This window comes from Cyprinus carpio, chromosome A25 (assembly GCF_018340385.1).
Source record: "Cyprinus carpio isolate SPL01 chromosome A25, ASM1834038v1, whole genome shotgun sequence".
NCBI classification, from domain to species: Eukaryota; Metazoa; Chordata; class Actinopteri; order Cypriniformes; family Cyprinidae; genus Cyprinus; species Cyprinus carpio.
In genome coordinates this window covers 11714200-11736416 of record NC_056596.1, presented here as the reverse complement: position 1 = coordinate 11736416, position 22217 = coordinate 11714200, and the positions used below count along the sequence as shown (strand labels likewise).

Sequence of the window (22217 nt, the reverse complement as noted above, 5' to 3'; positions counted from 1 at the left end):
AAGTGCAGTGCTGAATTTATTAATGTTTATTAATAGTGGTGTAAATGTAAATGAAAACATTAAAGTTGCATCGGTATCTAAAGACTGCACCTTTAAGAAGGGAACCTCCCACGTGTTGCATGTTGTCCGTGCCACAGGTTGCCTACCTGTATCGCATAACTGCACTAACGTCCTCACGCTCGCGCTCTCTTCTCAGTAGAGAAATAAAGAATGTGGCTCAAACCAACCTTCTCCGAATCGCTCTCGGATTGACTCCGCCCTCAAAAGTCTCGCGACTGACACATTTGACATTCTCTCAGAAAAAAAGTCGAGGTTGTCAGAAACCTCTCGGGTTTCCTCGCTTTTCCCACAGCTGTGAGGAGTTGTTGCCTCTCGAGTGTTGACTATGCTGGACCCGTCCTCTAGCGATGAATCTGAAGGCGAACTACCACCTGAGGACGAACCGCCCGTTAAAACTGGGAAACCTGTTAAAAAGAGTCCCAAACCTGGAAAGACGTCGGACGCCCCGCGAACCCAAACCAAGGAACCGGTCCCTCCTCCCGCCGATGCGGACAAAACCGAGCAGGAGAGACTTAAGAAAGAAGAAGCGGAGAGGAAAATTAAACTTCAAATTTATGTGTTTGTTTTGAGATGTATCGCCTATCCGTTCAACGCCAAACAGCCCACAGATATGGCTCGCCGTCAGCAGAAGGTGAGTGACCGTTAAACCACTGTTTGGAATATTTCGCGCTTTAAATGACGCTCACCTCAAGCCGTTGAATCCGCCGCCGCCAAACCTGTTCACTGAGGCAAACTTTGGTCTTTTTACACCCAGCGCATCGGTCAGGGGCGCAGTGTTTGGGTTCAGTAGTTATAAACATTTCATTTACATGTTTTAAAGAAGACAACTGCAAATTCGTGTTTGTTTACTGTGCTCATTCAGTACCTGTTTTAGCCTAACGTTACCTATCAACTAGCTGGAGCATCGAGCTAAATTGCTTTATGCATTAATAAAATAGTGCAAGTAAAGGTTAGTATCATGCTTATTTTGCAGATATTATTAAGTTAGAAAATGTTTAATTGACTTTGTTTTGCAAAAGGTAGACTTCATTACTATATCATCATTTTTTGGTTTGTTGATGAAAAATAGTTAGTGTTTATTTATTTAAGAATTGGTAGTGAGATTGAGAGACTGTAATTGTAAACACTTAACGTAATTGAGAAACCTTACCTGTAACCATTTTATTTTATTTTGTTAGATTTTACACTAACTGCAGTGTGTCAGTCTAATGGAATTCACTTCTAAAATTTTACATGCATGCACTTGAAATATGATGAATGCTAAAAAGGTAGATATTTTAATAATGAATAATATAAAATAATAAGAAAAAATGCATAACATAAGACATTTGCTATATTCACTCTGTAGTAGCTACGTGTGTGAGATCTGCACAGGTAAGCTGTGTCCATTTCATTGTTTCACTGTTGACAGGCAACAAACACATTTAAGCAATTCCTAATAGCATAAATAACAGCATACAGATATGTGAATTATTTATATATTAAAAAAAGTAAATTAAAATAGCTTTTCTGAGGGTAATTCTTTAGAGGAAAAATGTATGCTCCATGCCAGAAATTGATATTAAAATGACCAGCAGAATGTAGCGTGACCAATAAAACCCCTAATATTTACATCACTGTAAATACACAAAAATATTATTTTTATTATTTCAGGCCCGGTTTGGGGTTCTCGGACTATCACACTGGTAAAACTCTTTGGACAACCTCTAGGCACCCATTTGAAAGGGCAGTTCCCGGAGGAACTTGCAACTTCATGCAAGAACTCTAAAGATTGTCAACAATTCCCTCAGTAACCCCATCAGAGGAGAAAGGCTTTGAGGCACCTGAAACATATTATTTTGAACTTCTAAGAGTACACGATATTTTGAGGCACCTTTAGAAGGGTGCCTAGAGGCTCTCAAGAGGGTTCTGCCAGTGTGGCAGCCTGAGGAACCCAAATGCTGCCTCAGGTCTTTTCTTTTTTTATGGTGAATATTGCACCATGTTGCCTCAGGGTAATAAAGCACTTGTCTTCACTTCACAAGTACTTGCAGATGTGATAAAATCAATGCGGTAACTTAGGGAAGAAATGGTCTTACACTGTGTCATGGTCATTATAATATCATTTTCTTTGGTATGGTACATTGTGTGGAAAAATAGTTTATCCAGGGATGAAAATAGTCATCATTTGATCACCCTCCTTGTTCCAAAACCACAAGTGCTTTTGTTCATCGTTGGAATGCAAATTAAGATATTTTTAACATTCTCTCATAATTTTTGACCATCACTTTACAGTCTAGATAATCTACATTTTCAAGCTGTCAATTTGGAGGGTGTCACTTGAGGGTGAGTAATTGGTGACAGAATTTTCATTTTTGTATGAACTGTCCCTTTTAAGTATATACTGTAAGAGAACAAGAACTTGATTCGTCTTGGTATAGCCTAAATGTAGAATCACTTCTGAAAACAAGTGCATGTGTTATTTTTACCAGCACGCACCCAATACCTCTATCATATACAGCTTTTGGAATCGACCTATTAAGTGATTTTAATTTTTGCTTAATGCATGTAATCCTACTTCTAAAGCTGGAAATATGCTCAAAGCAATTGTTAAAAAAAGGACTGATAATAACCTGTTATCAACTTAGCACCTGTGGGACCTGCAAATTACATTCCAGTTCCAAGTACTAATCTCATCTTTGTTTTTGTTCTAAGAAACCTTATGAAATACTTCTGAATTTTAATTTTATGCATAGAATTCCCATTAACAGCAGATGGCAAATGAGAAAATAGAAGCTTTTCCTCAAAATTATGTATTCATGGTGATTTGTTGAGGAGAAGTGTATCTGAGAAAGCTACCTGTTAGTATTCTCATTCAGACAAAGGAAATGATGTCATGATGCTAATGGCACCATAAGTGGCTATCTTGAACTATGACAAGGGCAGCAGAAAGGTAAAACAAACAATTAAGACATCTGGTACGATATAACGAAATTGCACATCAGAAATACTAACTCCTAAAACAGATGATTTTGAATGGCAGTTAATTGAGAAAGTTGGTTTTTGCAGCCAAACAGTGTAGTTTTGGTATTTACCAACAGGGATTCTTGGGGTCATGTAGACCAGCAAAACCTTGATCCCTCAGTGGCTGTATTCTTAAAGGCACTGTAGTTGTTCCAGTTTGTTGAATTGCCATGGATTCTAGTATGGTGATCTACACAATTTTTTTTTCTTCATAAACTACGCTTGTGTGGATTTCAAGTACAAGATACATTAGAAAAATACCACCTCTTATGTTTAGTTTACTTGAATTCTCTTCACATTAAGCAAATGTACACTGTAGACCGATATAGTAAAAGAAGAATTCCTGGGGATCTGCTAATTTGTACTTTTTTATGTTAGATTATTTCTTTGTTAACTGTCAGAAGATTTACAGATTTCACAAAATATGTCTATATGATCCTCCAAATCATATAGTGCAAAAGCAGAAAAAAAGCTGAGTTATATGCATTCAATAAGACCCCATGACCTCCATTTAACTTAGAATTATGGCCTATTGTTCAGTCAAAATGCTTAAGGGCCCAACCATGGCCTCCCCATAAAAGTCAGATGACACAAGTATCACTCTTATTTACACACAAAATCGAGAATAAATAAATTTACCCTTAGTCTTTGTTGAATAAATATTCTCAGTTGGAGGCAATCTTGAGAGTAGCTAGGGGCAGATTATTGATTTTTCTGTCATGGCTTATAGAAATATCTTTGCTGCTTAAATGAGAAGTTAACCTTCTCGGCTTCACAGATCTGGTCAGGTGATAGACAAGTATTCCTTGAGGCACTGTTTTCCTCCTGGATATGATGCAGGTAATGAGAAGACTCCTTTACTGCACTGCATGTGATCAGCCATCCTTCACTTTTGATGTGCCACTTCACATGATAGAAGTCAGTCAGTGTAAGTATGCTGCCAGTTACCCTTTTACAGTCACTAGGGACACATACACACATCTTCTGTCTTTTGAGCTGTCCAGAGTGTCTGAATGACTTTGTACAAGACCTTATATGTGTGCTTATGGCATATTGAACTTGAAGGCATTGTTACAGTATGCATAATCTTACTGTGCTTCTTTAATCACAGATACACTGTCAAGTAACACGATGCCTTTTAGAGTCTGTGCTGTCAAAAGGTCATGAACAGTCATGCACTAGCATTTTAGTTTTGCCCTCTTTAGATTTAACCTTCTCTTTTGTTATGACTTCTCTTACAGTGTCTTTTCTTTCTTATTTATAGCCTTCATAATAAGTTGCTTTGGGCACAAAGAAGCCAACATTTATGTGTTTTTCCCAAAGCCACCATGCTGTCAACTCATTTTTGTATTATTCAAGTGTATTGCAGAGCTTTTATTTGGAGCACATGTTGAAATTCGGTGCAAATGAACAATGGATTTGAATGTGGGCACTTTGAATGTGTTGTTAAGCCTCATTTGGATTAAAACATGCAAAATTATACCACATACAGTTTATATGAATGCTTTGATTCTGGATTGGCTAGTGTGCTAACTAGTGTTGGAGTTTTTTTTTTTTTTGCATTTTGGCACAAAGTGAGATTGTTATGACTATTTATATAGTCTTATAGCTTATTCCAGGACAATGTTTTTAGTGAGATAAGACATATGGGAAAGGGGAAAAACACTTCTTAACTGCATTTTTGTATAGAACAAACATATTTGACATTTTGTTTTTGTATAGGCATGTGGGTGGTGGAAATTTCAGTTTAACAGAATAAAGAGTATAATTCTTGCTTAAAGAAATTAAATAATACACATTTTCACTGAAAGATTACACTCTGAGCTGTTTCACAGCAACAAAGAGTGTCCACATTGAATGTCTCAACTGCCAAAATACAGAAAAATCACTGTTTACTGATGCTGTTGCTAAAACTTTTGGGGAAAAGTTAGTAATTCATTTCAGCAAGTATTTTATCTGTAATATTCTTTTTAAATGTCTTAATTCTCAGCATGTTTAGTGATGATTACGTGCTCCAGATATTAGCCTACATAAATTTGAGGAAAGTGTAGCAAAAATGCAGCTATAGTATTTTAGAGCCCAACCGATATATCGTTTTGCTGATTTTATCGGCGATATGAGCCAGTCACAGATATATCGGTATCGCCGTACAGTACAGGTCAAAAGTTTGGAAACATTACTATTTTTAATGTTTTTGAAAGAAGTTTCTTCTGCTCATCAAGCCTTCATTTATTTGATCAAAAATACAGAAAAATTAATATTGTGATATATTATTACAAATTAAAATAATTGTTTTAAAATTTATTATACTTTAAATTATCATTTATTTCTGTGATGCAAAGCTGAATTTTTAGGATCATTATCACATGATCCTTTAGAAATCATTCTAATATGATGATTCATTATCAAAGTTGGAAAACAGTTCTGCTGCTTAATATTTTTTCAGAACGTGATACTTTTTTAGGATACTTTGATGAATAAAAAGTAAAAAAAAAAAAAAAAAGCTATGTTTTTAAAATATAAATATTTTGTAATAACAATATACACTACTGGTCAGTAATTTGGGGTCAGTAATTTTTTTTTCTTTTTTTTTTAAAATAAAATCAATACTTTTATTCAGCAAGGATGTGTTAAATTGATAAAAAGTGATAGTAAAGAAAATATATATTATTAGAATATATGTTATTATAATTTTTTTTTTTATTTTTGAATAAATGCAGTTCTTTTTAACCTTTTATTCATCAAATATATTACACAGCAGAACTGTTTCCAACACTCATAATAAATCAGAATATTAGAATGATTTCTAAATGATCATGTGATAGACTGGATGTTACATGTGACACTGAAGGCTGGAGTAATGATGCTGAAAATTCAGCTTTGCATCACAGGAATAATTTTTTTTGTAAAACTATATTCAAATAGAAAACTATTATTTTAAGTTGTAATAATATTTCACAATATTACTGTTTTTTCTGTATTTTTGATCAAATAAATGCAGGCTTGATGAGCAGAAGAGACTTCTTTCAAAAACATTAAAAATAGTAATGTTTCCAAACTTTTGACCTGTACTGTATATGCTGCTGATATGCCAAGGATATTCATTTTATTTTACGGAACATGAAATGTAGATAAAAATCTTGTAAATGGTGTAATTACATAGTTTGCCAGCAAAACGAGCTCCATTGTTTGCTACTGGCGATCTGAAAGAAACGCTTTAAAGCTTAAGTGTATGGAATACCATTGAAACTTTGAACGGCCATATCTCCATAATGGCAGATTCACACCAAATTCGGGGGATCCCTTCAGCTGAATTGGGTGTACACCTCGAGGCCCTCTTTTGAATGAGACCACCCCCGTGTAAACAGCCCCTGAGGTCCGGGAGTTACGGGCGGTCAAATCTTAGAGGGCGGTGTTCGAGAGGACTCCTTGAGCTGAAGGGATCCCCTGAATTTGGTGGAGATCCGCCGCCGCGTTTGCGAGATCATGAAACCAGCCAACCCTTTCACTTCAGTAAGGAGGTCTCTTGTTCAGCCAGCAGCATTCAAGCGCTATGTTCATGACTCGGAGACAAGCAATGTCTTAATGGTAAGTTGCTAACTAATTTGTGCGGCGGTGGCTTGAGTCTGTTGAATGGTGATTTAGCCCTCATTGGTGAGATGCAATGCTAAGCAGTGGTTCTTAATCCTGTTCCTTGCAACCCCCTGCTCTGCACATTTTGTATGTTTCCCATATCACTTCAAAGGTTTGTTCTGTTCAACCATAAGTGCCCTGCGAAGTGGACTTCACAGGATAATCTGTCATCATTCCAGTTCGAAGGGAACATACGTTACATTCAAAGGGCATTAAAGTGCTCAAGACGTGAATTTAAATAGTCGGCCCTCAAAAAACCCATAGCGGTCCGGCCCTATTCTATATTATGCATGATTTCTGCCATAATTTTTTCCTCAAAAATCTGAAGGGACATGAAGGAGCACATAAAGCTTCTAGTCGGTATGTTTGTATGTGATGCATAGCTGTGGGACTGTTTTTTTTTTTTGCCCATGACTGACATGAGGCTTTTTTTTCAATGGACCCTGCCGTCAGTGGATACTCTCCCAAAGTAGCTTCAGTCTATTCTCTTTATTTGTATGTAATCCAGATTGCACTCATTATTTGAATGTCATGGCCTTATATGTTGTTATTGCCACTGGCTAATTCTGTAACCTGAAATGTGGAAGGTGTAATAAAGGTGCCAAGATGTGCTTCACCTGTAAATAAAACAGACATCCCTGTAGGCATTATTGCACATTACTGTCTCATGGATAAAATACACTGTCATTAAATTTAAATTTTATCTGTAATTATAATTCAAATTTAATGGAGAGGTGAAGGTAATCTGCTGTTAATCAGATTTTGTGTACTCATTCTTAATGGAATACTCACAGGACTGAGAGTCAGAGAACCAGAAATGCATCTGTTCACATCCTTGTTATCACATTTCAGGGATCTCCCAGTGATATGCCAGTGTGGGAAATGTTTCATATAAAACTGTTGTGTAGTATTTCCCCCTGATGGTAAGCAGTATTACGAAGTAGGGATACATCGATCCGATACTCAGGATCGGTATATCGGTCAGACGAGACCGATCCAAATCCGATATTATGCGTGCACTATTATGTGTTATTGTTGAGCCCCACGAAAGGCACAAAAACATGATAAAGCACCAAAATATACTTGAGCTTCCATACTACTCAGTTTAACCTGCAAGCATTTCTATAAGGTAAAGATCTGTGATTTGACATTCCCACTCCGTAACTCTCCATTCTTTTCTTTGAGCCATTGATTTGGTGCAGTCCATACAGTTCAGCTTCAGCCCTTTGAAATATGCCCTCATATTCTCCTTTAGTAATGTGAAATTCATGATTGAATCTTTGATTACTTGCTGGCTAGATTCTGAGCCAGACTTCTTTATTTATTTAAATTTTTTTATGATTTTGGGTAAAAAAAAAAAAAAATCACTCATGTTCTTTGACAGGTTTCGAAAGATTTACCTGTGGAGCCTTAGTCATTTATCTGCTTGCCACTATATGATTAAACACTGCATAGCTAGAAGCAAAATGAACACCCATCCAAGAGAGATTATGTTGGAGGTTATGTTGGATTATATTGGTTATATCAAAATTAAATTTAGAATGCCGTTTAAATTCCAATTCAATTGTTAAAATTGAATTGATGTAGCGGACAAGATGGAGATTTGCAATTAGAATTAAATGTAAGGAAGTAGAATTCAAATTAATTAAAAATCATTTAGCTAATGTTTTTTTTAAAAAAACATTTTATTAAGACAAATATCGAAGATCTTATAGAAAGACATCAGATGGATATACAAACAGATGTTTGAAAAACCACATATAAAAAATTAATATGTAGTTTACAGATTTCATCTTATTTAATATTTTTTATGGCAGGGTGTAAGAACATGCCATTACTTGTTGTTGTTTTTTGTTAAATTCAGTAAATTCATCTTCCTGCCATTCCAGTTCATATTCCACTTCAGTTTTTATGGGGCATGGCCAATTCAATTTAGACTGAACTAATGGACTGAAAGGGAGCCAATTCTTCATTTCTAAATTTTGCTCAACCTCTCTGTATAGTGAGTGAACAAGACGGAACTCAAGACAGATTCTAGGGGTGGTAACACACATAGATTAGTAATATGTTGTCTGTCCCAGCTTGTAAATTGAAACAATTTAGTAGCAAAATCTTGATGTTTTTTTGATCCAAAGCATTTTGTAACTTCACCATTTTAGCATTGATATGTAGGTACAAGTATAAATAGAGGAATGGCTACTCATACAGTATGTTTGGATACTGCTAATATGAGTAGGAGTGTCTGCTGAATAACTAAATCTAAATGTGAATATCTGCCCACTGGGAGACTAATCTCTGTTTATGAGCCAGATTCTCTGCAGATGAGAGCTAGCTTCTGTCCTCGCAAATTGTTTGCTTTCCTTTGCTTTACACTCGGACTGTCAAGTGGGCTGAGGCTTTTTCTCTGGCTGTCTCATTCCATTTCTTTCATACCTTTTTCTCTCTGCATCCCTCCCTCTTCCTTTTTTCAGTCTCTTTTCACATTTTTTAGCATTTTTCATCAGTTCATTGTTTCTCATTTTTCTGAAGACAAGCCCCATATGTTTGCGCTCATGTGCTCCAATTATGATAGTTTATCCATTTCTTGATGGTAAACAGCAGCCTGGAAATCACACTGCTGGATGTCCCACTCATTCCTCCACATATGTATAATCTCTTGGCACAGTCTTGTGCATAGTTTTTCGGCCTGTTTTCCTCTTCTGAATAGCTGTATGATTTAGTTTGTGTAAGCAGACTTGCCTCTGTTTCTCCACAGGAGATGAGTCCTTGACTTTGGCGGGTGAGATTGGCAGGCGGATGCCTCACTGGAGGCAGAGTCCCATCTTCTTTGTCATATTTCCCACCCCTTGTCAGTTTTGCTCTCCATGAGATGCATATCTGCACACAGTGTTATGTAAGGCCATCTCCTTGCAGTGCAACGATAGGAAGTCACAGCAAGATTCAGCGGGTGCTTACCACACTTGGCACTCTGCTCTATGAGGCATGTTTAGGGCAAGTGCACTATATAAATGAAGTATTCAAATGCTGACCGTTTGTGAGGATTCTGCAGGTAGGTAATGACCTTGCAGAAAAATCAGCTTTGCCAGAATCTTTAGAGAACAGCGGGTGCATAATGAGGCACTGTGGAGTGGCAACAACTCTGAAATACAATTGTTGTGCTTGCCGAAATCTCTTGCATAGGGTAATTCCATTACCCACCTACCCACGTAATTTGCCTCCTCCTGAAAAAGGTTTAGGCTCTCCCAGAAGCCAAGCAAGAACATTGCAGTGTGGCGAAAGTGCCATGGCATCATAGAGAGCAAAGACAATCAGCTTTGCTATCTTATCTCTATTGAGCTGCATTGTCGTCATTATGATTTGTTTGTCCGGTATACAATCCTATCTGGATATCTCTATGTCATCCTCCTTCCCTATTAAACTGTGGTCTATTTTTTGAATGGTTTTAGTCAGTCAGAATTTCTCTCTAATGATGCCCATAGGGTTTTTAACCTGCTTATCAAGCGCTAGGTAGGCTTGTTGCGATAGACGGTGCTGATGGTGATAACGTTGTTAAGCTGCAAAGCACCAGTTACGTCACTTGCCCACGACGTCACCGACCCCCACCATCATTTAGATTTTTTATAGTAATAAAAATAATTTAGTTCAGTAAAAGAATAGACACTACAATTAAAAACTGAATGCGGCTGCTCAATGCAGCATGCCGAACGACAGTCACATCACAGATCAGACTTCATTTATCTAGTGAGGAGAGTGAGTCAAGCTGACTGACAAGAAGAGTGAGGTGAGACAGACAAGACAATGGCGGATGATTTAGTTTTAAAACAAAATTCAAAAGCGCCTGTTTACTGTCGGTCGTGCACATCCACCATGTTTGCTGTTTTTTTAACACTTTTTATTCATGTTTGTTATCCGGAACCGAATCCTTCACCAAAGCTCAATGGATTTTGGACAATATTAGCCATTAGAGTGTGCACGGATCCACACTTTAAAATCTACCATACGAGGACTTCTGGCATACTATTTTCAGCATACTATGCTTTTGGACAGACTTATTTTAATCACACATACCATTTAGGATGGATAGTATGAATATTGAGTTAGACTTTTAAATTAGTCTTAGTCATGTTTTAGTCAGCTAAATGTCTGAGCATTTTAGTATATTTTGCTCAAAATTATAAATGCAGTGGTTGTTGTCATTTGAGAAATGTATTTTTACAATTTCAGGTTGCACTTTCACCAATAAGCACAAACCAACAGAATGTGAACTCATACACATGGTTTATTTTACCTCATCTAGTGTACTAATTTATTATAGCCTATTTAATACAGGTGCATCTCAATAAATTAGAATGTCGTGGAAAAGTTTATTTATTTCAGTAATTCAACTCAAATTGTGAAACTTGTGTATTAAATAAATTCAGTGTACACAGACTGAAGTAGTTTAAGTCTTTGGTTCTCTTAATTGTGATGATTTTAGCTCACATTTAACAAAAACCCACCAATCAATAAACTGGAATACTTCATAAGACTAATAAAAAAAAAACATTTTTAGTGAATTGTTGGCCTTCTGGAAAGTATGTTCATTTACTGTACATGTACTCAATACTTGGTAGGGGCTCCTTTTGCTTTAATTACTGCCTCAATTCGGCGTGGCATGGAGGTGATCAGTCTGTGGCACTGCTGAGGTGGTATGGAAGCCCAGGTTTCTTTGACAGTGGCCTTCAGCTCATCTGCATTTTTGGTCTCTTGTTTCTCATTTTCCTCTTGACAATACCCCATAGATTCTCTATGGGGTTCAGGTCTAGTGAGTTTGCTGGCCAGTCAAGCACACCAACACTATGGTCATTTAACCAACTTTTGGTGCTTTTGGCAGTGTGGGCAGGTGCCACATCCTGCTGGAAAATGAAATCAGCATCTTCAAAAAGCTGGTCAGCAGAAGGAAGCATGAAGTGCTCCAAAATGTCTTGGTAAACAGGTGCAGTGACTTTGGTTTTCAAAAAAACACAATGGACCAACACCAGCAGATGACATTGCATCCCAAATCATCACAGACTGTGGAAACTTAACACTGGACTTCAAGCAACTTCCTCCAGACTCTAGGACCTTGGTTTCTAAATGAAATACAAAACTTGCTCTCATCTGAAAAGAGGACTTTCTACCACTGGGCAAAGGGAAAATCGTGGCCTAATGGTTAGAGAGTTTGACTCCTAACCCTAAGGTTGTGGGTTTGAGTCTCGGGCCGGCAATACCACGACTTAGGTGCCCTTGAGCAAGGTACCGAACCCCCAACTGCTCCCTGGTGTGTGTGTGTGTGTGTGTGTCCCACTGCTTCTGTGTGTGTGTTCATGTTTTTTTTTTTTTCACTGCTGTGTGTGTGCACTTTGGAGGGGTTAAATGCAGAGCACAAATTCTGAGTATGGGTCACAATACTTGGCTGTATGTCATGTCACTTTCACTTTCAGTTCTTCTCCTTAGCCCAGGTAAGATGCCTCTGACATTGTCTGTGGTTCAGGAGTGGCTTAACAAAAGGAATATGACAACTGTAGCCAAATTCCTTGACACATCTGTGTGTGGTGACTCTTGATGCTTTGACCCCAGCCTCAGTCCTTTCCTTGTGAAGTTCACTAAATCCTCTTGAATCGATTTTGCTTGACAGTCCTCATAAGACTGCGGTTCTCTCGTTTGGTTGTGCATCTTTTTCTTCCACACTTTTTCCTTCCACTCAACTTTCTGTCAACATGCTTGGATACAGCACTCTGTGAACAGCCAGCTTCTTTGGAAATGAATGTTTGTGTCAGTGATTTTTCTCTATTAAAACAACAGCGGTTGAGGAAGTGCATTTTATTCGGCAAACAAAATAGCTGAGATCTCGTGACCGAACACAGACTGGCTGAAGGACACTTTCATTTAAGCTGAACATCTCACATGGAGATCACTAAAACATTTCCGAGTGTGTGCCAGATTGCAAAAATTAAGCAAAACACCAGGCAGAGAATTTATCCTCTGATTTGGGGATTTGAACTCTTCATATCTGGCAACCGCACACATGAAAGCTCGCGTAGTAGAGATATACAACAGTCTGCAATAATATTTTGTTTCCACTACTGATAAACCATGTTTGGTTCAATAGATCTTTTGTGTGAAATTGGGAATGACACTTTATATAAGTGATCATTCTGACTTTCATGTCTTATCCATCAGTTTGCACTAAACTCTGATTCAGTTTTGTGTGTTACGGTGTGTTTTAAACTGTTTTTATGAATGGTTGTGCCCATAGGTAGATGCTTATTCACTTGCATGTGAAGAATTTTTTTAGACTACAACTTTCACATTTTAGAAATGTTTCATTAAAATGCTGTCAAAAATTACTCAAAATAATAGATTTGTGACTTTTTGCCTCCATTTCAAAATTGTTTGTACATGCACTTATTCAAACTTGAATCTCAAAATGGCTTTTTTTTTGGTTTACTGTTGAATGATTATGAAGTATTATAAAGTTGAATGAAGTTGAGAGCCTTGAGTATCTAGAGTTCAGATTGAGTAAAGAGCTAGAAAATCAAGGCTTCGGAGAGGGCTTGAGATATGAGAGAAGAGTGCAGATCAGGAGATTGAGGGGTTGACTCGACCACTTTGAAGAGTGACAGAAGGTTGAGAGTAAGAGGCGAAAGAAGGGCTTGTCAAGGGAATTGGGTCAAAAGCATAATTGCAAGCTTCTTATCTGAGTAACTGTTCTTGCACATTTTGCCTGAGGACACCCCCGGAAGCTCCCTCTTCCCTCCTGCATCACGTTTTGTGTGACTTAGAATAATACCAGAATGGGGGCTGAAAAAGGAAAGCAAAGAGGAGTAAAGAGATTGAGGAAACGGATGCTGTTGAATGAGAGGAGGTGAAAGTGAGCAATCAGCCATTAAGAACATCTGTATGCAGATAAATGTGCCTCAGTCACCACCTACGCACCCTTGAGAGACAGCATGCCAATATATCACTTCAACAAGGTACAATCTCTCGTACCGAGATGCTGGAAACCAATAAGCAGAGATTTGAATGCTGTCCACTCCAAAAAGGAATAGTGCACACAGCTACAATGATTACAATGATGTGTCCTGCTGGATTGCCACATAAACCCCTCAGTTAGAGTAGATACTAGGGATGCACGATCATGATTTTTCTTGGCCGATTCTGATACCGATTTTTTTACTAGCAAACTGGCCGATTCTGATACCGATTTCCGATTTTTTTTATCTGTAAGCAACAAACAAGAAAGAAGGAAAGTGTGCATAAACAAGATGTTTATTTGGTATTTAATAGGCCAAACTGGCCTTTGGCTATTGAAAACAATAACCGTAACCATCTGAAATTAACGGCAGTAACTGCACAGTAACTAGCATACATTCAATACAAACATAGATGGTACAGACATCAGCATTTAGCTTTTGTTTTTGAATTGGGTTGAAACTACATAGAACTGGCCTTAAATTAAAAGATTAACTGTAACCATGTAAAATTAAAGGCAACAACTGCATATTCTACAATCCAAACAACACAATCAACACACATACAATAAGATGTTTCTTAATCAGCATTCAGTATTTTAGTTTTTAAATTTGGTTTTAAATAAAAAAGGTCTTTACCAGTGAGACTAATAAAAGTATGCTATATAAATACATTATTCCAAAATGTTAAAATCAAATAACGTTGGTGCGAATAAAGCAAAGATGCAAAGTGTTTCATTCATCCAATTAAAAAAAAACTATATTAATTAATCACATCAAAATAAAAATAAACAACAGCCAATCAAAAATAAATAACTATTGTCTCAAGTAAAAAAAATAGATGTGAATCATTACCCTAAATTTTTTTAATTGGATGAATGAAACACTTTTTTTCATTGTGCTACAGCAGGTGATTTTTAAATCAAATTAAGTCGATGTAATTTTAAGGTAAAATAAAAATAATCATCCTATACAGAACTGACGTTTACTTCTGTCTTTTCAAACGTGTATGCAAGTTCTACTTTACAAAAAACTTCCTGCTATCTGTGCCTCAGACATGTAGCTCTGCACTTCCAGTGCTGAACGGGTGCCCGTGTCCTGCGCACAGATTTCGAAATACTGCCACACAGATGACATAGTGAATGATTATGATGTAGTCTGTGCACGCGGGCGCACTTCCGGAAAAATCGGCCGGAAAAAGACCAAAAACCGGCCGATTACCGATCGCGTATTTTAAGCAAAAACCTGCCGGTTCCGATTTATGGCTGGTCAACCGGTGCATCACTAGTAGATACTGTATCTAATTAGATTGCAACAAAAACAAGACAGCGTAGAAGTTTGGTTTATTGTCTTAAGGTGCCATCCCATGTTTTCTTGTCCACTGGAACTGTCGGGAGAACATCGAATATTGACATCAAGGTACATAACAGTACAACATATTAAACAGCCTGTACCACTGTTTCTCGCTACCTTTTTTCGCTTAAGTCTAATTGCACCTTAAAAATCAACAATAAAAGAAGAAAGGCCAGAATCAACCATTTTTCTTTCTGCATCCATTTGGGTAAAAAAGTACCAGGATAACAAAAACATAAACACGTGTCAAGCTTTCTGATGGGATGTATCTGAGACTCATGGTGTTATTCAAGGTGACTCTATCGCATCAGTCCAACAGACAAGCGCAAAACTTTCAGAACACCTTGTTCACTTCCCTCAACAAGTTATGACACATTCTCAAAGCAATGTGAGGGTTCGAAAATGAGCAGAAAGAGCTGAAAACATGGTGTGGGTGTATAAACGTACACTCACATACAGCATGCAGCTCTTTATCAGTGGTGAGCAGAGAGGAGCTGCAGGGCAACGTGAGTCGTGACAGACCTGTAGGACAACAAGCTGCACCGTGGTACCTCTCCCCTGGTGTTACCCACAGTGCCTTCACTGTGAGTTCCCGTGGGAAAGGACCAGTGAGATCCAAACAAGACACAAGGAATCAGTGTTTTCGCCGAAGTCTTTATCTTACCTAAAAAAGTAAACTTCAGTTTCAGATAAAATTAGTTTGACTTAATGTTAGTCGTATTGACACTGTTTGGATTTCCGGGGGAGTTTTCAAGCAAGCTTCAGTGCCAGTCTGTCAACACATCATCTCCTGTCCATATCCATGTGTCAGACTGTTTGTCAGGATAATTTTAGGGCTGGCTCGATACCACTTTTTCAGAACCGTTCCGGATCTGATACTAGAAATTCTGAGTATCGGCCGATACCGATCCGATACCAGCACCGTTTTTTTTTTTTTTTTTTAAATCAGTGTAGAATTTCTATACCTCAGTGTGTTGACCTGATCATCACTCTTTTGTGTGTTAAACAATCTACCACATATAGAAAACTTCATTGTAAAGAAAAACGACAAATGGCTAAATATGTACTCATAATCTATAACAAAAATACTACTTTAAACTAGATTAGTGGATAATTCAGTAGCAAAAGTTACTCTAGAAAAATCATGAGTGCACAATAATTGTATAAAATCTAAAAAAAATTTAGTGAAAGAAAAAACATTTAGTGGGGAACAAATAAAAGTGAATAGATGTAGGGCTAAATCTGTTCAAATGTTAAACATTGCTCATTGTATTGTTGTAAAATACATTCATGAAAACAAATAATTATATATTAATTAATATACTATAAAATTTTTAAATGTATAGCACAGTAACGAGGCAGCAACATATGATAGATAAGACAACAAGAAAGGCTCCAATACGGAGCTGCAAAAAGCACTTAAGCACATCCTGTGTGGAGCAACACCGAGTCACTGTGTTCTGCAGAGAAAAGTTTAAAGCACAAAGGGAAGAGATATTGATGTGTAGTGTATTATATCTGTGTGATAGTTTGAGCCTTTTCTTTTAACAGTTTTAATTACTGTGTGCATTAAGAACAATTCATAGTGCTCTCCGCTCCGGTGTTGTGATCTAGCAGACCGAAAGTAACATGCTTTAGAAACGGCACTAAACTCCAGCAAGATAAAGTCCTTTTATAAAAAAAAAAAAAAAAACATTGATCTTTATTCTCCAGATCAAGTATAGTAGGAACATTGAATCATCTTGGAGAGAGTTTCATCATCTTGACTGTCGTAACTGAACGCAACGCACAGTTTGAATGCTGAATGCAGGATGACTGACAACAACTTAAATATTCATCTGTACTTCACATTGAACTATGGAACGGTCTCAGATCACTTTAAATATAGTGCATTAAAACTTTATGGTGCTTTATAATGCTTTTGTGCCTTTCATGGGGCTTAATAATAACACAGAATAGTATATACTAAATATCGGATTTCTATTGGTCTTGTGTGACCGATACCCGATCCAGCAGAAAATGACAGTATTGGAGTGATACCGATACTGAGTATCGGATCAGCGCACCACTAGATAATTTGATGTGACATGACAATTTGTGAGTTATGACGGGTAGTACAAACAGTATATACCTGCTTAATAATTACTTAAGGTGCTGCTTGTGAAAGGATTCTGGTACTTTCTTTCATGGTTATCCACCCACTACATTCTATCTGTTGAGCTATTTTCAGTCAGGCATTTGTGTAGGCTGCTATCATTTGAGTCCGGTTCTTATTGCTGGCCTGGAGTGCTATTCTGTTTCGTGTAGTGTCTCCATCAACTGCAACCTAATTGTGCCACTACTTAGAAACCCGCTCATCTTTGAAAGAATAGCCATAGGGAGATGTTTTCCTTTTTTCTTTTATTTTCCATCTTCAATATCATTCAGCCCATCGTTCGTCTTGTCTGAATGTCTGATCTTTGTCTTTGTTCCCTGCTGTCTCTTTTTCTCTGTAAATGTCTTTAACTTTCTCTTTGCAAGTCACTCCCACATATTCTTCTGAATTCTGTCCTACTTGATTTATGTAAAGTCAATATGAAATCAGATTTGACACAGTTTACTTTTTCCTAGTCTTATTTTGCTCATCTGAGCATGTTATTTCAAATCAAAACATCTTTATAATTTTTTTTTTTTTTTTTTTTTTAATCAAAGTACTTCACTTCTGAAATGACTTCACTTCTTAGCTGTGAAATTTGGCTACATAGGCTATTGGTTAATGTTAAACAATGTAGTTAATCAGTGTTAATTTTGACAGAAAATTTAGAATTTGTTTTAGTCATAGTCTTTTGACTAAAATGCCACTTAGTTTTAGTCACATAGTCATCTGAATTGTTTTAGTTTTAGTCTAGTTTTAGCTGAATAAACAGCAAGTCAGAGAATTTCCTTCCTGGCCTTAGGTGTCTGACAGAAAATGGTGCTGGTAACTTTCACTTAGAGAGCAATCATACAGACCTTTCAGAAAGTTTGGTTATAGCCCTCAAATATTGAGGTTTACAACCTGAATGTAGGCACACTTTGGTTTGAGTGGCAGTTTGATGCCATTTGGCAATGCATTTCCACTAATAGGCTTGAACAAATGCTTGTGGCAGAGACAGGAGCAGCCATCGAGGTTGTTAGCTCTGCGTGTTGTTCTGTGATAAATGTCTGCAGTGTTTCTTCTCCATTAGCTCCCAATGGTGCCGATGGGAATCACTGTCGTATACACATACACACGTTCTCTCCTCACTCTTTATTGCTCTCTTTCTTTCTCTCTCTTTCTCTCTCTGCCTGTTGATCCTTATAGGAATTACTAGTGGTGGATGTTTGTTTAGGAAAAACTCAATCAAAGGTAGACATGAGCCTACTGTATATGGTGACATTAGCTTCTGAGGTAGCTTCTGTTTGAATTAAATCAATTTTCTCTAACAAGGTCAGATTTAACCCTCTTGTGAGCCTGTAGTAATTGCTCAGATGCCAGAATTGTAATCCTAGGCTGTGTTCAACATGGCATACTATATTACTCTTACTGTTTTTGAAGTATATAATATGTATACCGTGCATAGCATGCTTTTTTTTTAATAATTGGGATATTTGGATGATCTAATCTGATTTACAGGCTGTTCAGAGTTGGATGTGCTGGAAAATATATCCCTCAATGCAAAACTTTTGACTTTTCCTTGTGAAGTAATATCAGATCTGAATTTCATTGCTGAATAGTAATTTTTTATTAGCAAATTTGGAATAAAAATGGAAAATAAATAAATTAATATATTGCATTTCCTGAATACACATCACTCACTGAATTAAACATGCACTTTAGGTCAAATGAAGTCATTGTTTGTTGTTGCATGTTTGTGACAATTTTACTTTAAAAAAAAATAGTTGGCAGGATGCTGTCAGTGAGTGTAGGATTGCTATGAAGTATAATTTTACAGGCTAACTTCCTAGATGCAATATTACCTCCTTGATCTGATGCTTGTATGGGTTGTTTTGCATTTAATAATACATACTGGTGTTTCAGGAAAGAGATGCATTGAGGCATGTTTGTTGAAGGAGAGGTGAGTGTGTGTTTGATTAGGAGGAGGGAGTGTATGTTTTATCAAGGCTTGGGAGGAGAGTGCCAGCTGACACCTGTTCTCTGACGGCCTTGTGGACTTGCTCACTTGAGCCTCATGACACTTGATATGTTGGAATCAAGGAAAATGTACCTTTGGTATTTTATTTTTTTATTAATCAATGATCCCTATAAATCATCCTATACTTTTAGTTCCTTGATGGTGTAAAAAGAACAAGTTGGAACAATTCTTTTTGCCATGGAACATATAAATTGAGAAGTTTAGCAGAATGTTTACGCTGAACGTAACGATAAAATGAAAGTGAATCTTGAAATTGGGTCAAAAGATCAAAAGTGAATAATTAATATTTGGGAGTCCCCAACAACAGGTTTACATGCATGCAAGATCAAAAATCACTTTCATTTTCTTATAATACAAAGATATCGCTTTCCTCAGTGGACATTCAAGCATTCTTTCTTATGTATTTACACACTCGTGCCATCAAACTGTTGTATAAACACAACATCACACTCATAGCCATGAGATATGGCTGTATATCACACTGTGTAATTATTTTAACACCATCAAGGAACTTAAAGTACAGCATGATTTATAGTGATTAAAAAAGGTACATTTGTGATATTGCTCATATGTTATTTTATATAGTATTTATAATTGTATTGTGAGAATTTTATATTTATTGCTACTCTATTGGATATTCAATATTTTTACATTTAAATAGTCTTTGCCTTCATCGAACATTTACTTGAAGTTAATAATTAAAAACATTAATACTTTATTACACTGTTAAATGTAAAATTTAGCAAATCTGTAAACAAATATCAGTTTTTCATGTTCCACATAATGTTGTGATGCTTATATTCACTTGTAGTATAATTTGTGTTTCAGTGTTTCATTATAGACTTAGCTGTGTTGGCCAGAATTTTAATTTTGTATGACTTAGACTTGGAATATAGTGCACAAGTCATATGGGCCACTTTTATAGTGCTTTTTGTTACTGTTGGAGTTCGACATCCTTTAGTCACTGTATACTTCAGTTTCTTGGGAAAAGAGCAGCATGAACATTTGTCAGAATTTCTTCTTTTCCTTCTTTTCAGTTTAAGAAAGTCATATAGGTTTTGAATTTACATGAAGGAGAGTAAATGACATAATTGTCAGAACTTTCAGCTTCATTCTGTGCCTGCATAACAATTTTGTTTGAACATTCTCTTAATACCTTTTTAATTTTGTTCAGTTGTATCCATTATAGAATCTTGACTTCCTAACTTGAAACACTTCAGACATATTTTTAGTCTAAAAGATGATTGAATGTCTGTACTCATCAAAGGAAGGGTGGCAGCTGGTGTTCGTTTCATGATTGGTGTTACCCTTTGCCGTTGATATAAAAAACTGAAAGTGACTTGCTGAATTGCTGCAGCAGCCAGGCTGGTCCTTGGAAGCTGACTCTTGCCACGCAGTAGATGATGTTGCCATGACGATGTGAAGGGGTCGTCATGCTCAGGGAGTGGCAAAAGCAAAATGCTATCAATAGAAGAATGTAACAAAGGAAAACAAAAGAAAAATAAATTTTAAGAATGGGAAAATGGAGATCATCTGAATAACAGGCTTATGATATAACAGCAAAAGAAACAAAAAGAAACTGTACTAAGTGAGCAGATATACTAGGGGTGTGGGATAGGCAACGTCATTCCTGGAGTTTAGGAAAAAAATAACCCTTTATAAAAAACTCACCTACCTGTAGTCATAGTAATCCTGAAGACATTGGTTAGCTTGTTCACATGTGTTTGATTAGGGATGGAGCTAAACTCTGCAGTACAGCGGCACTCCAGGATCAATGTTGCCTATCCTTGGTCTACGATAATATCGTAGTTGTTGTTTAAATGATATGTGATTTGACATAATCGAGTATATCACAAAAAACAAACAAAAACAAATCCAGAGAGTGCACGCATACACTGCATGATGTAGGTTAGACTGCTGTGTGAGCACATTAGAGTTCACGCTTTCACTGTGTGATTTAGTGTATTAACATAGTTATAATTCCCCCAAAATTCAAGATAAGAGGGCAAAAATGCCCCTGTATTTGCCCACTATTATTTGCCTTTTATATTTGTCATCTGATGTAGTTAATATCACACGATGAGTGACATTTTTCTCCAAATATCAGCACAATTGCAAATTTGATATTGATTTGATGAATAGCTCAATAAACAAGAAATTAATAATTAGTGACTTACATTTTAGACACAAGTTAGTTTTTGCTGTATTTCGACAACAAAAATAGTTCCAAAGAAAACCAAACCAGAACTGTTTTTGAGGTGTTTCATTACTGAATCAATCGGCTGTTTGAATGAATCTGTTGAATGAATGACTCACTCATGCAGGGATTTGCCGCCACCTACTGTCAATTTTAGGTTTATTATTTTTAGGTTTATGTATATTCACCCCCCCCCCCCCCCCAAATCATTTCAAATATAAGAAATTCAAGGTTTTGTTTTTAAAACATCAAACATTAATTATGCATGTGTAACTGCAGTTTAAATGCATTCATGTCCCGCATTAAACAGTCAAATGCATCTAAATGCCACTTTAGATGCAGATTCTGCATTGCAAACAAAAATGTTGATACTGATTTCATTCGATTGGTAACAGTCCTATCCTGTCTTACTATTTGAATTTATTGATTAAATGTAAGGATTTGGCACAAAAAAATTATGCATACATTTAGTTAAGTTAGAAAAAACATTGGCCTTATGAAGGTAAAAATGTCCATAAAAGGTATAAATCTATTTAAACCTATTGGAGAAGTAAATTTCTGTTACTCCTTACTTTAGTTTAGAGCTTTGTTAATCCCCTTGGGGCAATTAGTTCAGACTGCTGTGGTGCTTCACATATACAATCAACACTTAAACACGTACAAATACTCAAAATACATACAAAAATATAGATGGAAAAAAATCAACTAAATTTATTCCATAAAAGTATTGCTTCAGGCATAAAAGTAAATTTGTAACGATTTGTAGAACATCTGATTGTCCTTAACCGTCGCCCAAGGGTGCATCCACTTAAAATAATAATGCAA

General features: G+C 36.6%; 1 protein-coding gene across 14 annotated transcripts in view; it reads left to right on the top strand.

The window, feature by feature from the left end:
- The first annotated feature begins 105 nt into the window (after positions 1-105).
- The window catches only part of LOC109113744 (calcium-dependent secretion activator 2-like), a 133428-nt gene continuing 111316 nt past the window's right edge, over positions 106-22217 (top strand). For 9 of the 14 annotated variants that reach the window (XM_042715530.1, XM_042715527.1, XM_042715525.1 and 6 more), the window contains exon 1: positions 107-691. In XM_042715530.1, coding sequence (XP_042571464.1) covers positions 386-691 — 306 coding nt within the window. In that variant the 5' untranslated portion in view covers positions 107-385. Of the gene's footprint in view, positions 692-22217 lie in introns of all 14 variants that reach the window. The other 5 variants (XM_042715520.1, XM_042715517.1, XM_042715524.1 and 2 more) reach the window with 1 other exon arrangement.